Source organism: Chiloscyllium plagiosum, unplaced genomic scaffold, assembly GCF_037043375.1.
Source record: "Chiloscyllium plagiosum isolate Xiang-an unplaced genomic scaffold, Cpla_swu_hap1 HiC_scaffold_53X, whole genome shotgun sequence".
NCBI classification, from domain to species: Eukaryota; Metazoa; Chordata; class Chondrichthyes; order Orectolobiformes; family Hemiscylliidae; genus Chiloscyllium; species Chiloscyllium plagiosum.
The window spans coordinates 26,126,186-26,142,962 of NW_028270191.1; the positions used below are offsets into that span (position 1 = coordinate 26,126,186).

The 16,777-nt window shown below is 40.9% G+C and overlaps 1 protein-coding gene across 3 annotated transcripts in view; it reads right to left on the reverse strand.

Moving 5' to 3' along the window:
* dnajc14 (DnaJ (Hsp40) homolog, subfamily C, member 14) overlaps positions 1–16,777 on the reverse strand; it is a 42,313-nt gene that overhangs the window by 16,246 nt on the left and 9,290 nt on the right. For all 3 annotated transcript variants that reach the window (XM_043681671.2, XM_043681672.2, XM_043681673.2), the window contains exons 2-5: positions 8,387–10,246; positions 3,096–3,202; positions 1,697–1,816; positions 644–804 (exon numbers count right to left, since the gene is read on the reverse strand). In XM_043681671.2, coding sequence (XP_043537606.1) covers positions 644–804; positions 1,697–1,816; positions 3,096–3,202; positions 8,387–10,198 — 2,200 coding nt within the window. In that variant the 5' untranslated portion in view covers positions 10,199–10,246. The remainder of the gene's footprint in view (positions 1–643; positions 805–1,696; positions 1,817–3,095; positions 3,203–8,386; positions 10,247–16,777) is intronic.

Here is a 16,777-nt window from a genome sequence, read left to right on the forward strand (position 1 = left end):
GCTGTAACCGTACTTGAAGCTGGGTAAGGGTGCAGTTAGGTCTGGTGCACAATGTTAGCACTCTTGCTGGAACATCGTCCATGGCCATTGCCTTTGCAGTATCCAGTGCCTCCAGCCATTTCTCGATATCATGTGGAGTGAACCGAATTCGCTGAAGACTGGCATCTGTGATGCTGGGTACCTCAGAAGGAGGCAGAGATGGATTATCCACTCAGATGGCTGAAGATTGTTGCAAATGCTTTGGTCTTATCTTTTGCACTTATGTGCTGGACCCCTTTTATTGAGGGTGCGAAGGTTTGTGGAGGTTCCTCCTCCAGTTGTTTAATTGTCCACCACCATTTACGACTGAATGTCATAGAACTGCAGAGCTTATATCTGATTAATTGTTTGTGGAATTACTGCATTTTTAGGTACTCTTGTTTTGTAGCTTCAGCAATTTGGCATTGCATTTTTAGATAGGCCTGGTGCTGGATCTGGTATGCCCTTGCTGGTCCTGGCATGTCTTCCTGCACTCTTCATTGAGCTTCATATTTTATGCACAAGTCTCACTAAAATCTTTGAGTCTGTGTTCTTTTTAAAATTTAACAGGAAGGTATTGGGGGTGGGGGAAGGATGTGTGTTGTCCAATTTCCAATCTCCTTACCTGTGATGTCATAGACTTTGCCATCCATCATGGCAAAGTAAGTGATTTTCAATCCCAGCATGCTTGACTCTGCCCAGAAGTCTCCATCCTCCACAGAGTGCCTCTTGTTACACTCTGCACAGTATCGAGCAGCCTGTGGGTCACGATCCATCTCAAATCTCCTGCAAAGGAAATTACAACTTTATTTTCACCATAGGTAGATGAGGAATTATACTTAGAAGAGTGACTCAAAACCATAATACACAATCTATCCTGGAGCATTTATTTTTAATACACATGACTATCTTGTGGCATTCACACTTCAATGCATGTATGGGCTGCAAGGAGAAAGAGAACAAGGTGTGCATAAAGTCTGGGAGTGAAACAGGTCAGGGGCTTTTGAGGACAGAAACCAACTAGGGAGGTACGAGATGGTGGATTCCAACAGCAAACAGCTGGGGAAGATGCCTCTCTTTTTTCAAAAAGGAAGAATTCGTTTATTTGAACACCTATAATTCATAACTAGTAAGTACCCACTCAAATTATGTTATAATCTACATGTTTTAGTTTCATCACTCACAGGATAAAAGGAATATTCATGTCATACATTATCTGATAAAATTCTCTTCTTTAGTGCAATGTGATTGTTGTGGCAATGCTGACATTGAGCAGAAATACTATTAACGTTGAGTACATAAGCAGTGAACAACTGCCAAATCAAACAAAATTATGAAAATAATGACAGAAAAATGGCAAGTGCTGACCTGGGCAATGGCACACAATGCAACTGGTCATAGAGTTCCTAAAGTTGAAAATTAAATCAGGCAGAATTGCCACATTTGATTGCTGCTGCTACAGACAAATGTTGGTCTTAGCATTATGGCTGAATAGACTAATATTGATTATCTCGGCTCAAGTGATGAACAGTCAGTTAAAGGAAACACCAAACAGCATTTGGGATCCACAAAATCTTACTCCAACTAGAGAGTGCACCTTGAGGAAAGGAAGATGGGAAAACTGGAGAGGAAATCACTCAGCTTTACATTTATTTAACAGATAAACAAGAGCACAAACTTGTGTTTTCCTTCACATTTACTGCACATCATAGTGTTCATGGCTTCCTTTAGGTCATCCTGGAGTTTGGTGAGAAACTCGTTCATGGACCGATGTAACTCACTCTCTGCAGCCCGTTTGCTGAAAACAATAAACACAAAAATATCCAGTTATATCTGGAAATAAATCAAGAGCAGAAAGTATTCAAAAGTAAACTTGGATTCTACAATTCCTCAGAATATAAACAAAGACTCAGTACAAACCTCTCTTTACAGTAAGCTTTTAATATCCATGCCTGGAGAAAGACAGCTCCAATAAATTGAAAAGATACACAAGAAAGCTGCATTTACACAGCACCTCATCACATCTGCAGGATGGTCCAAAGTGCTTTACAACAAACAAAATGATTTTTTTTTTGAAGTGCAATCAGTCACTGTTAAAAAAGCAAATGCAGCAGCAAATTTGCGCGCAGCAAGATCCAAATAGCAAATGAGTGAACAACTACACAATTTGATTTTGATCAGGTTGGTTGAGGGATCAACGCTGGCCAGGACAGGGGGAAGGTCCCTCTGCTCTTCTTCAAATTGTGCCATGGGATCTGAATAGGAAAACACTGCTTCAGTTTGGAGACCAAGAGAATAAAGGGACCAATCGCCCCAAGTTGCTGTTGCACAGCACAAGTAGCACAAAGTAATAGCAGGTATGGCGCCTCAAACATTCCCCTGTTGCATAGCCTTACATGGAGAATGAAAATTACTTCAGTCACATCCTTCTTCAATCAGAAACCATGAAGCTAATTAGATGCATGTAAAACAGAAAGAGGTTACAAAAACAAAATCTTAAAAAGTAATGAAACATCAAAGAAAAGTAGGGTCAACTGCAGCTAATTAGGTATTTGAGCAGCCAAATCATATTTGTTGATGCACATTCTGATGGATTTTTATGATGAACAATAGGAGTGTTGGCAGTACAGGGAAACTTTTATATCCAGCTTCACCATCAAGTACTTCCAAATCATCCATATAACATTGCTGCAGGAGACTGACAAGTTACTACTATGATATGGAGTTTACAGTTTTGTGATGTAGTAGTAGGAAATTAGTCAAATTTCTCCAGACTTAGTTAATTTGGGACTTGTGTATTCAGTGAGGAGACTAATTCCTTTGATCAGGAGGTGTGTTTAAACCTAGTCCTGTGATAAAATGGTGATAGCTCGAACAAACAGTACGAGCAGATTTTTGCTCCCTAAATTAATCAAATGTGGTAAACTTTGAATTAAAATAATTAAAAAAAAGATGAGTAAATCAAAAATGTTGAAGTATTCATATCACAAGAGGAATAGAAGGTAAATTAACATTAAGACTTTGATCCCAAAAGAATCACAGGCCATGTCCGGAATGCAGCGCTGAATTTTGCTTACATTTCATATTCCTTCCTTCTCTCAGGATTGCTCACAATATCCCACGCTGCTCGCACCACTTTAAAGGCTTCTTCTGATCGTGGGTGTTGGTTTTTGTCAGGATGAACCTGCAATCACAATGTGGGCTGTTAAAGAGAACAGTTTCTCAATCTAATGCACCTTGTTCAGCTACATCCAATAATATCTCAAAGTGAAGACTAGCAATTCTGGATTTTAAAAAAAAATTCAACCAAGGCTTATCCTACAAATCTTGGGTGGAAATAAATTACTAAAATCAAGATTTACGAACCGCTAGTGACTTATTGAATAGGAATACAAACAAATGAGGAAGCTCCCAGCTTTCCCCAAAAGGCTTTGTTATTACTTCATTTGTAGCCAATGAGTTGCCACAATTCACTTCAGCACCCTGTCCCTTTGAGGTGAGGTGCACAAAGAAAGAAAGGAAGAAGAAACAAAAATACTAAATAGTAATCAATACAGTGTATGACTCGAGAATTTCAGAATATCAGGTAAGGACAGTTCAAACTCAGTTGTGATGCCCTCTAGAGTCGAACAATGTGTTGGTACAATCTAGGCTCAGAAATAAACACTAACACAAGAAAATTCACCAATTACAGATTATTTCACAGCAAAACAATATTCTAAAATGCTAAAATTGTATCATTTATTAGATTGAAATAATGAGACTCACCAAAATACTGTTATAGGTTGTCAAATCCACCGATGTACAGCAAAGCATTACATGATATAACACACTGCCAACAGAGAGAAAGAACCCTAGCACACTGTTCTTAAGCTGTGGAAATAAAGGAGGATCCCAACAATGGTGAAGAGTTCACTCATGTAGAGCTGCACAAACACTGCAGAAATCAGCACATCTTCACATATGTAGAATTTTTGAATTTGTAGATTTGATATTTTCTTGTGCAAGTCTGAATGTTGTGATTAATATTGTTTACCTATTGGACAAAGGTTGCTTAGTTGTATATCTCAAAATGCACATTTTTCATGTATTTATGTCTACATGTAATGCTTCTTGTAAGTTACGTGGACTGACAAACAGCAATCCAGAAATTGGGACACTAAACTGAGGCCCCAACTGCATTCTCAAGTGAATGTAAAAGATCTCATAACATTAATGGAAGCACAAGGAGATTCCTGGTACTCTGCCTAAAATTTGTTCTTCAAAATTAATTTCCCAGAAAAGACAATTTATTTTATCTGTTTTTTTTGTAGAACTTTGCTGTGCATTTCCCCACCATTACCATAGTAGCTACAGATTAAACATATTTGATAGAGGGTAAAATACCCTGTGTTCGAGGCAGTGAAAGGCACTTTATAAATACAAATTCTTGCTTACCTCTTCTCATATTAAAATTATATTTCTCTTACCAAACCTGACCTTCTGCGATCAGCATATTTGGTGCCTCAGTGGTGTCCCCCTACCACAGTTAGAGAGAAGTTACCATTTCCAGCAAGATACTTCTGATGACAAATTTTAAAGTTTTAGACATAACTTTCTAACTAGCAGGAAAAAAAATCTGTATATTTCAAAACTTAATGTTTATATAAACTGCATCTAACATTCCAAATTTGCAAATGGAAACTAAAATAAATTAACCCTCACTGGGGCTACGAGTCATGGATTCTGTTAGATATCAGTATGGAAACAGATTGAGCAAATGTTCAGTAACAGTATGAGCAAATACAGACAGGGATTGTAGCAACATTCATTTACTTCTGAATCTGAATATATTCTATGTATGAATGGATGTACAGAACGTGAAGTGCTCAAGACTGGTTTAAGACGACACAGGTAGTAGTTTGTGAAATAAGACATGCTTATTTTCAGGGCATCAACGGCAGCTTCCTAAAGATCAGGAACAGTTCAAATGAATGTAACACCCTACCATATCCATACTATGTGTAATAAAAAAGAACAGGATCATAATACACTTCACATTTATTGATAATCAACTGTAAGCTCTCTCTGTGATAATAAAGGCATTCCTATAATAAATCAATCAATTTTATAAAATCTATTTGCTACTAAGTTTGTGCCATGCACAATACCTCAATTGGCCAACTATATGCCCTTCCCCAGGGCGCTCTCTTTGACAATCTCCGACTAGAATCAAAGATGAAACTAATCACCATGAATAATAGCATTGAAAGGACAGAGAGAGAGAGAGAGAGAGAATAAAACACCAAACTCTGCTCAGGTCAACCTGGTAACCACAGTTAGGAGTTCTTTTTAAATCAGTTACACCAAGAACTGTAAAACAAATACTGACAAGAAAGCTGACTGTCAGCATTGAGGAGAGGCAGTGCATTTGCCATGCATCCCAGATCTCAACCTGGATTCTGCAGGGTAGTAGGAGAAAGTCCTGAGGAACGGTCCTGCCCAAAACATCAACTTTCTTGCTCCTTGGATGCTGCCTAACCTGCTGCGCTTTTTCAGCACCACGCTCTCTCACTTCTGCAGGGTAGTCAAAACCTTTGGACTGGAGGCAACAATTGCACAGTTAAAATTAGATGACCTGCTCCGAACCAATCAGACTGTAACTTTCTGAATGTTGCATATGGTTTGAACCTTGTAGAAATTTCCTTTTGAGAATTTACAATCTTTACCGTCTTTCAGATTTTGGCACCAGTCCAGAGAATACGAGTTTTATAAAGTCTCAAAAGCTCTAAAGGAGAATGCTGATCAGAAGATTGATCTTTTTTTAAAAAGAGAAATGTCTTCTGTTAGTTAGTTAACTAACCACAGCAGCATTGTTATAAAATTAACCACAATAAAAGGAGAAGCAAAAAGTACATTATCAAAACTTAAATAGAATAGGTTGCAAAATGAGGGAAGACAAGAAAGCAACTCATCTTGTTTTATATTTAAATAATAAATGACTGCTGTTTTAGCTGAAACAGCATCAGATCTTGCTGGGAAAAATAATGGCCAGTTTAATGCACTTGCTGTTTTTAGCGTTGAGTTAGACCGACTTGCAGAGGGGACAAGGTCTGCAAACTGAATTGCGAACTGCCACAGCTGCCAGACAATTTGCGCTGCTTCATTGTTAGCCTTGCAAGACAGCACGTTGTCAAACTCCCTTTGGATTTTGAAGAATTGCTGCATTTGCGCCTTAGTGAACTGAACAGCCGGAGACAGTGAGGGTTGATATTTAGCAACTGAAGGATCCTATACAGTCTTGCAATATTACTCAACCTCCTCTGCGAGAAGCAGCAACATGAAAAGTGTGGATTCTCATTCCTGCACCTAGTAAACTATTTGGAGATTTTCAAAAGCACTTTACTCATTTTCCCTTTTTCTTAATTCAATCTTTCTCTCCCTTGCTTTCAAATTATATTTGAAACTAATTCACTTCATGTCCTTCTCATTCATCCTTTGTATCATTTGCAAAATGGTTAAGATGATGAGCTCGTTGGACCCACTGTTCAGAGGTTCCAGATGCCCCGATAGCAGCTCACATTTCTAGCATAAACAAAATGAGAAGAGTGGGGGGGGGGGGGAGAATGAAAAAAAAAACTGGACATGTTACATGATGCCCTACTCCACAAAGGTCCAGATAATTATGTTACAATTTAGTGCAAAATGCATCATGCAATGTTTTTAGACACAGAGCAAATTAATTTTGTCCATTCACCCATTTTGATCAAAAGGTATTTCAGTACAAAAAAAACCTGTTTATTCAGCTGTCAGCCATGGTTCAGTTGGTATAGCTATCACCTCGGAGTTAGAAGGATGTGGGTTCAAGCTCCACTGGTGACTGGAACACAATATCCATGCTGACACTAGTGTGGCACTGACAGAGGTGTTCTCTTTTGGATGAGACGTTTAACAGGAGAGAGAGTCTGTGTATCTTCTCAGGTGGACAGAAAAGATTCCTCAGCCACTAATTTTCAGAGGAGCTACTTTTGGCATCCTGCAGAATATTGATCAACATCTTGAAAAAAATGATGATCTGGCCATTATAACACATCAGTTTGCGGGAGCATGCTATGCACAAATTGGCTGCTGCGTTTCGTACAACAGTGACTACACTTCAAAAAGTACTTCATTGGCTGCAAAGCGTTTTGGATGCCCCAAAGTTGTGAAAGGCACTACAGAAATGTAATTCTCTTTTTCTATACTTACAGAATGTTAGTCTAAATTGCCTGATTTCACATTTACTCCTCTACAATGCCAGAGGAAGTGGCTGCTGGTTAAATTTTTTGTTTTAGAGGAGATGTCTGATCACTGTCAATTACGTTCTACATGGTACCAGTGACTGAGGTCTGGAAGTCAGAGATTCAGCCACTGGCGTTCAGAATGCAGTCTTGAGCACCACTGCTTTTTTGCTCAGTAACAGAACCAAGACAGAGAACTCAATGTGACACAGGAAAGACAAATCCAACACTGACATTACACCACTGTGCAGGCAGAGTGCAACAGCAAACATTCTGGTTTAGTGCCCATTTTGCTAAATGCCTTGGGTGAATTTGCTGTGCTAAAGGCACTACATAAATGAATTTTTTTTAAATAAACAGGGCACCAGCATTCTCATAACCAAATGTTGAACAATCTCCCAGATAGTGCTGCAAATGAAAAATATTACCAGGTAAGCTCATGTAACATTAGGAAATCAAGATTTCAAAATATCAGACGAATACAGCTGGATCAAATGATATTAAATTATCTGACTGAACAGAAAAATTATTTTAATAAAGCACTACCCACCTCCTTTCCAATGGTTAAGGAGGTAAATATACAATAAAACCTTGACAATGGACCATACAGACCTGGCTCAGTCTGCAGAGTCTTGATTTTGGGTATCACAACCAATTACTACAAATTAATTTGGTACAACAGAGGTGAGCAAAGAAGGAAAAAAAAAATCTACTGGGTTCCAGCTCCTAGTCATTATCCAACTCTCCCCTTCCAGAAACGCATCCAAGTGACCACTGACAAAATGGCTGACCTTAGGTTCAATACCTAAAAGCCACTGACACACAGGAAACAGTAAACTAGACATGAGAAGTCTTTGGAATTGAGGAAAATTTTAAATTGCTGTAAATATTCATTACTCTCTCAGGTAACAGCATCGTGTTTAAAAAAAAGGCTAACCAGAGAAGTATGAGCAATATTTGTACAGGTTATACCAAAGAGGTGGAAAATGAAAGCAAATTTTAGACATTCAATATTTAAAACTTTGGTTGTGGTAGTCAAACAGAAATAAGCAAATCAGATAGACAGATTAATTTTGTTTTTAACTAAAATGCTTTCACGTAGCACTCACCAGTACGGCCAACTGCCGATAAGCCTTTTTTAGCTCGGCATCAGTGGCCATTACCTCCACGCCCAGAACTTTAAAAGGATCCAGATCCTCTTCTGGCATATCGGCCATTGCTAGTAGCCTGTCCACCTCGTGATCTGGCTGGTATCTACTACCACTAGGTGAGTGGGGGGATAGAACTGGAGACTGGCCTGCAGTCCGCCATTTACCAGTTAGCCAGGATCGCATTTTCAATTTTTCCCATAGTCTTTTCAAATAATTCCAAGCCCTAGATTCTGCTATAGATGAGCACAAGCTGTGCAGAAAGCGAACAACTGGGAAATGGGGAAAGTTTTCTTTGCCCCATATGGGCAACCTCTGAAATATCCTGGAAATCCCAGATTTTCCATATTTGTAGCAGAGTCGTAAACATCCTATAAATAACATTAGTACGAGAAAAAGCAGAGCAAGCAGCATTTTTAAAATCTTTATAGTCATCTTTGTTGAGGAAAAGCAAAACCATTTAAGCTTCCCTGACACCGATTTTGCATGCTTAAGAAGCCACAGACATGAGGTCCTTGCATTGCCCTTTAAGTAAATAAAGTCTTCTTTTTGTATCTGGCAACACGAATACACAAGTTTGCCTCCTAACTCCACACACTCTCCACACTTGAGAGTCACAAAAAGAATAACATCCATTAGAATTTTTATATAGGTTACACATTTCCAAAGCAGCTCCTGAGTTTGTTTTTGCACTCCACTCTTTAATCTGTCCCGGTTGTCAGCATGCTGTCGTTTCCTCTCAGCCTTTGTGTGCCTCTGTTTATTAGCAGTTGAAGACTTGCCATTCTTCTTCACATGCTCCCTTGCATCATCCTTATCATAGATGTTTGAAGAGTTATCTTTTGTTGCCGATTTGTTTCTCTGGCGTTTATTGCTTTTCCTGCTGCTAAACCTCACAGGTTGGCTGATATCTTCCACAGTTTTTACTGGGTTTTCATCCATGCCTTCACCTTCATTGAATTCATTACATTCATCTATCCCATCTTCTTGAGAAGTATTGGTAGAACGGATACAATCTAAGTTGTCGAGGAAAGATAGATTGTCATCTGTCTTGAAAGGGAAGTTGTGGTCTCCATAGCTGCCTGGTTGAAGGCAGCCTTCTAAAAACATGTGAGTACAGGTAGAAATCTCCCTTCGATGAATGGAGGAGACACATCCGTTTTCACGTGAATCCTTCTCAGACACATTTTCACAATCAGTTACACCAGTGAGAGAGTATGGCTTCTCAATGCCGGCCAACTCCATCTTTGTGTTTTGAAGGTTGCACTCATCACCTGACATGTCTGAACAATAAAGGGATGGCATCTGCCCTGTAAAATCCAGATGCCCACATGGGAAGTTCAACCCTTCCATCTCCAGTGTCTTCAACTCTTCATCTAAAAGTTGATCCGAACACGGTCCTTTGTGATCAAAGCAGTTTACATCACCAAATGTCCAATCTGTCAAGGTAACTGGCGTACAGATCCCACTATCATTATTTCTCGAAGCTTGATGACTTGTCCTTTGCCAGCTCATATTACCACGAGAGGTACAGACATGTTCCGAAATATATTGACTTGAGTCAGCACCATCGCACCGGGCACCACAAGAGTAGTTTGGAAAATCAGTTGTTTTATCATCACAAAGGAGACTGACACCTGGCTGTCGTATCTCATCAAACTGGGAATGGCTGTGATGAGACAACCGTTGCTCTTCCTTCATATATCCATGGTTTGTGTTTCTTTCTGACCACTGCAGATCTTTGCACCTAGCATGGGGATCTTTCCTCTCCATTGCAGCAGAAACTTAAGTCGCTGGCAATCATGTTTTATCCATCTTCACCTAGAATCAATACACAAGGTACAAGTGCTATAACTGTAAGAAAGATAATTGTAAACATTAGAGACTTGTAATTAAATAACATGGTTCAGAAGTAATGCTGTTGTGTGAAAGCTCACGATTCAAAACAGAGCATCTATCTGCATTATTTCCAGAACTTTGCAAACATTATAAGATCACAAGTCTGCTTACATCATTTTATTACATGAAGCCCCTTGTTCAGATTGGTGGTCCACAATCACTCCTCAGATCCACACCATTTATTCTCAATGAAAACAAAAAGCACGTGAGCAGATGCTTTCTTACCTACCCCATTACAGTTTCACCTTGATTTTCTTCCTGTCCCCTGGAACTGCAGAGTTATGCTTTCTTTTGTGGGGTGGGGGGGTGGGAAAGAGACACAACCAGGACTTCCTTGTCGATACAGCTATACTGGAATGCAGTTGTTTATTAACATATAGTATACAAAAGGTCTGAAAGCTAAAAGAAAATAAATTTGCAATTCAACTTTTTGCATTTCTACATCCCTCCCCTGCTAAAAACAGTCCTCTATGTCATTCTATGGCCATCAGCTGATTCAGATAGGATGAGAGGCACACTAATCAAAGTACATAGAACAATACAGCGCAGAACAGGCCCTTGGGCCCTTGATGTTGCGCCGACCTGTGAACTATTCTCAGCTCGTCCCCCTACACTATCCCAAAATCATCCATGTGCCTATCTACGGATCGTTTAAATCTCCCTAATGTGGCTGAGTTGACGACACTAGCAGGTAGGGCATTCCATGCCCTTACCACAGGAGGTTAACCTGCACACTGCCTTTCAGTCCTCTTTTTAAGAGATATCTGGTCAAGAAGCAAACTGGGATCGGGAGCTGAAGGCCCATTACAGAAAAGATGTGGACTGCAGAAAATGGCGACTGCTCAAAATATAACTGCCAGCAGAACAAGGTTAGAATACAGCCTTAAGTTAATCTGTTGCCACCAATTTTTCACAAATGAAGAAAAAGGATGAACGAGTATATGTGATGGACAATTAACTCTTCCACACCATCTAGAGATCAGATATATAAAACTTTCCTATCTCAAGTATAATGCTACTTTTGATATTAACCAAGTAATCTTTAGAATCAGCTTTAAAAAAAATGCAAACCCAAGTTAACATGTTGATTTGATAAAAGAGTGAAGGGAAGTGATTGGGACTGTACTCTTGTTCTCTTTACAATGTTGAGTGTGTACCTCAACATTCCAGTGCTGTTCCTGTAATCTCTCAAACTGGTAGGAAGGAATCAGGACAAATGTGTTCACTAATCTAATGTGTCCAGTAGAGACTGTATAACAAGTCAAATGCAGCTTATATCCTCTAAAATCTAGCTCTAAAGACAGTTTTTGCAGGTGAAACAAACTTCAGGTTCACATTCAAAATTTGAAATCAACTTGTTTCTTTAGTTTTATTTTCTCCTGCACAGACAGTAACAATGTTCATCTGTGCACATCATGGGTGGAGCTGGCACTTGTAGCAGAACTATCTTAATACTTTTCCAGCGGTTGGAATCTGAATATAGGAAATTAGGTGAAGGTGAGCTGTTCTCTCACAAATTTGGGATAAGTGATATATCTCACATGCACACCACCTGGTTGAAAAATAGACAAGCTGTAGACCATGCTGTCACTCCAGCTGAGATTTTTAAAAAAATATTTTCTGTCGTGTGTTCCGACAAGGATGATTCAATTATTTATCATGGAGAGGGATGATGAGACGTATTATTGAACCACTACATTCCATGTGGTTAACTTACGCCCAGAGCATTATAAGGAAGGGAATTCCAGCGTTTTGACCAAGCAACAACGAAGGAACAGCGAGGTGATACAGTGCAAAGTCAAGCTGGTATATGCCTCAGAGGTGAATTTGCAAGCAGTGGTGTTCTCATACATCTGTTGCCCTTGTCTTTCTAGGTTGCAGTCATGGTTTGGAAAGTGTTATCAAAGTACTTCTAGATAGTATAAACCACTGTTACTGTGTCCATCGTGGATCAAGTGAATACTTAAGATGGTGGACAGGGTGTCAAACAGATTTGCTTGGCTGGACAGTGTCAAACAGGAGGCTGGAAGAACACAGCAAGTCAGGCAGCATCAAGAGGTGGAGACATCACCGTTTTGGGTGTAACCCTTCTTCAGGGCTGGGGTGGTGGTGGTGAGCTAGGGATAGGTAAAAATAGGTAGAGGGTACAACCTGGTTGGTCGATGGGAGGAATGAATCCGGTTGATAGTTGGAAGGGTCGATCAAATGGAGTGCTGTTGAAGATGCAATTATCTATACAAGGGGACAGAATTCTGTTGCACTCCTAAATTATGCCATATACATGGTGGACAGGTTTTGGAAAAATCAGGTGGTGAGTGTTAGTCATCCTAGACTATCTAGTCTCTGATCTGTTGCAACAAGCTACAGCATTTATATGACCTGTCCATTTCAGTTTCTGATTAATCATAACTCACAGGATACTGATGGGGAGGGAATTCAATGATCAACTGAATATCATGGGGAGATGGCTAGATTCTGTTGGAGACGGTCATGGGCAGGCATGTATGGCACAAAAGTAACCTGCCATTTACCAGCCCTTGCTGCATGCTGGAATGGAGTGCATCATATCAGAGGGGTCACAAATGGGATTAAACTTTGCGCAGTGTCGAATATCCCCACTTGATCATATGATAGAGGGAAGGTAATTGATGAAGCAGATGAAGATGATTGGACCTCAGACACTATCTTGGGGAACTCTTGTTTTAGGGCCAAGACGATGAGCCTCCAACAATCACAATCCTTCGTGTTAAAAAGTTTCTTTTACCCCACTCAGATTCCCATTGACTTCAATTTTGCTAATATTCCTGGATGCCACATTATCAAATGCTAGGAAAAAGGTGAGGACTGCAGATGCTGGAGATCAGGGTCAGGCAGCATCCAAGGAGCAGGAGAGTTGATGTTTCAAGAATAAGCTCTTCATCAGGAATGGCTGATGAAACCTGCCTGACTGGCTGTGCTTTTCCAGTGCCACACTCTTTGACACTATCAAATGTCACCTTGATCTCTAGGCCAGTCACTCTTAGTTCAGCTTGTGTCCATGTTTGGATCAAGACTGCAAATGGGATCAGTAATCAGGTGACACCAAATCCCAAACAGAACTTCTTTCAGTAGGTCACTGCTGAGTAAATGCCAATCAATAGCACAGTCAACACTTTGCTACCATCTACCATCACTTTGCTGATAATTCATGGATGGTGATTGGTCAGATAGGAGTTTTCCTGTTTTTGTTTTAAATGGAAAAGGACATACCTGGAAATGCAGAGTTCAGTATTGCAGTTGTATTAGAACAGCTTTTCCAGTATCTTCAACCATTTCTTGCTATAACATACAGTGAATCAAGAGTGAGCCCAATACATGGGAACATCACCATCTGCAAGTTCCCCTCCAAGCCACTCACCATGCTGACTTGGAAATATATCACCATTCCTTCAGTGTCGTCAGGTCAAAACCCTGGAATTCCCTCCCTAATGGTATTGAGAGTCATCCCACAGGTGGACTCCAGTGGTTCAAGGACTCAGCTGACCTTCTGCTCAAGGGCAACTAGGGATAGGCAATAAATGCTGGCCAGGCAATGCTCACATCCCATGAATAAATTTATTTTTAAAAATCCAGATGTTATACCATTAAATCCTTCCCAATGGCTTAATAGATAAAAGCACCACAAGGCAGGTTAGAGAGAAGTGGAACAAAGATGGTATTGGTTGATTCACACACAACCTTGTTTCTTTTTAGCTTATTGAAGGATCAGATCCTACCACATCCAATCATGAATGATGGTGGACAGTTATGCAACTAATTGAAGAAACACACAACCCCCCCCCCCCCAATATTACGCTGAAGGAATGATGATATATTTCCAAGGATGATGAGTGGCTTGTAGGGGAACTCGCAGATGGTGACGTTCCTATGTATCGGCTGCCCTTGTCCTTCCAGATGGAAGTGGCCCTGGGTTTGGAAGGTTCTGTTTGATGACTTTGCTGACCTCTGCAGTGCATCTTGGAGGTAGCAGCAGCAGGGTGTACAGAATATCGGTGGTGGAGGGAGTGGATGTTTGTGGATGAGGTGCCAATCAAGCGGGCTGCTTTGTCCTGGATGCTGTCAAACTTCTTGAGCATTGTAGATGCAAGCATCCAGACAAGGAGGGAATATTCCATCACACTCCTAACTTGCGCTTTGTATATGATGGACAGGCTTTGGGGAGTCAGGAGGGAAGTTACTTGCTGAGGGATTCCAAGTGTTTGACCTACTCTTGTAGCCACACTGCTGATGTAGCAAGTCCAGGATGAGATTCTGGTCAATGGTAACCCCAAGGACTTGATAGTGGAGGATTCATTGATGGTATTACCATCACTGGGGACAACTGAACAAGGCAGCGATAGATCATCCATGTGAATGCTTCAGCCTTATCTTTACACTGTTGTTTTGGGCCCTTCCATCATTGAGGATGGGGATATTTGTGAAGCTGCCTTCTCCAGTGAGTTGATTAATCCATGGCTGGATATGGCAGGACTGCAGAACTTAGCTCTGATCCGTTAGCTGTGGGATCGCTTAGCTCTGTTTATCACTTGCTGCTTAGGCTGTTTGGCATGGCAGTCATCTTATTTAGTATTTTCAACAGGTTTACACCTCATTTTTTAGGTGTGGCTTCAGACATGCTCTCCTGCACTCTCCACTGGACCAGGGTTGAGTGAGGGGCATGTCACACCATAAGATTTGCAGATTGTGCTGGAGTACAATTTTGCTGCTGATGCCTAGTCTGGAGTTGCTATATCTGTTCAAAGTCTGTCCCATTTAGCACAGTAATACTGCCACAAAACACAATGGAGGGTATTCTCAATGTGTAGGCGGGTCTTCACAAGGACTGTGCAGTGGTCACTCTTACCGATACCGTAATGGACAGATGAATCTGCAGCTCGCAAATCAGCAAGGTAGAGTGAAGTTATGTTTTTCACTCATTGGTTCCCTCACCACCTGCTGCCACCCCAGTCAAGCAGCTTTGTCCTTTAGGACCTTGATTGGTAGTGCTGCTGCTGAGCTACTTTTGGTGGTGGACATTGAAATCCCCCACCCAGAGTACATCTTGCACCCTTGCCACCCTCTGTGCTTCCTCCAAGAGTTGTTTAACATGGTGGAGTACTGATGCATCAGCAGAGGGAGGACAGTACATGGTAACCAGCAGGAGGTTTCCTTGCCCATGTGTAATCTTAAGCCATAAGACCTCATGGGGTCTGGAGTCAATGTTGAGGACTTCCAGGGCAACTCCCGCCCGATTGTATACCACTGTGCTGCACAAAGTGAGGGGGCTGAGATGAGTATGGTGGCCATCACCAAGAAGGTGTTAGAAAGACTGGATGGCTTGAAGGTGGATAAATCACCTAGACCAGACGAACTACACCCCAGAGTTCCAAGGGACATAGCAGAGAGGTTAGTGGTGATCTTTCAGGAATTGCTAGAATCAGGGAGGGTCCCAGAGGACTGGAAAAATCGCTAAAGTGATACCCATGCTTAAAAATGGAGTAAGGTAAAAGACAGAAAATAACAGACAGATTAGCCTAACCTCAGTCACAGGTAAGATCCTGGCATCCATTGTGAAGGATGAGATTTCTGAATGCTTTAGAAGTGTATGGAAAAATAGGGCAAAGTCAGCATGGTTTCATCAAGGAGAGATCATACCTGACAAACCTGCTAGAATTCTTTGAGAAAGTACAAACAGGTTAGACCAAGGAGAGCCAATGGATGTTGTCTACTTGGACTTTAAGAAGACCTTTGACCACGTGCCGCACAGGAGGCTACTGAGTAAGATAAGGGCCCTTGGTGTCATAGGCAAGGTGCTCGCATGGATAGAAGCTTGGCTGTTTGGCAGAAAGCAGAGAGTGGAGATAAAAGGGTCCTTCTCAGGATGGCAGCTGGTGACAAATGGTGTTTCACAAGGCTGAGTGCTGGGACCACAACTTTTCACTTTACTTTATACATTAACAATCTAGATGAAGGAACTGAGAGCATTCTGGCTAAGTTTGCAGATGATACAAAGACAGGTAGAGGGACAGGTAGCATTGAGGTGGCGGGGAGGTTGAAGAAGGATTTGTACAGGTTAGGAGAGGAGAGTGGGCAAAGTAGTGGCAGATGGAGTACAACATGGGAAAGTGAGGTCATGCACTTTGGTAGGAAGAAGAGAGGCATGGACTACTTTCTAAATGGAGAGAAAATTCAGAAATCTGAAGTGCAAAGAGACTTGGGAGTTCTAGTCCAGGATTCTCGCAAGGTAAGCTTGCAGGTTGAGTCAGTAGTTAGGAAGGCAAATACAATGATGGCATTTATTTTGAGAGGACTTTAATATAAAAGCAGGGATGTACTTCTGAGGCTCTATAAAGCTCTGGTAAGACTGCAGTTGGAGTATTGTGCGCAGTTTTGGGCCCCATATCTCAAAGGATGTCATGGCCATGGAGTGTGTTC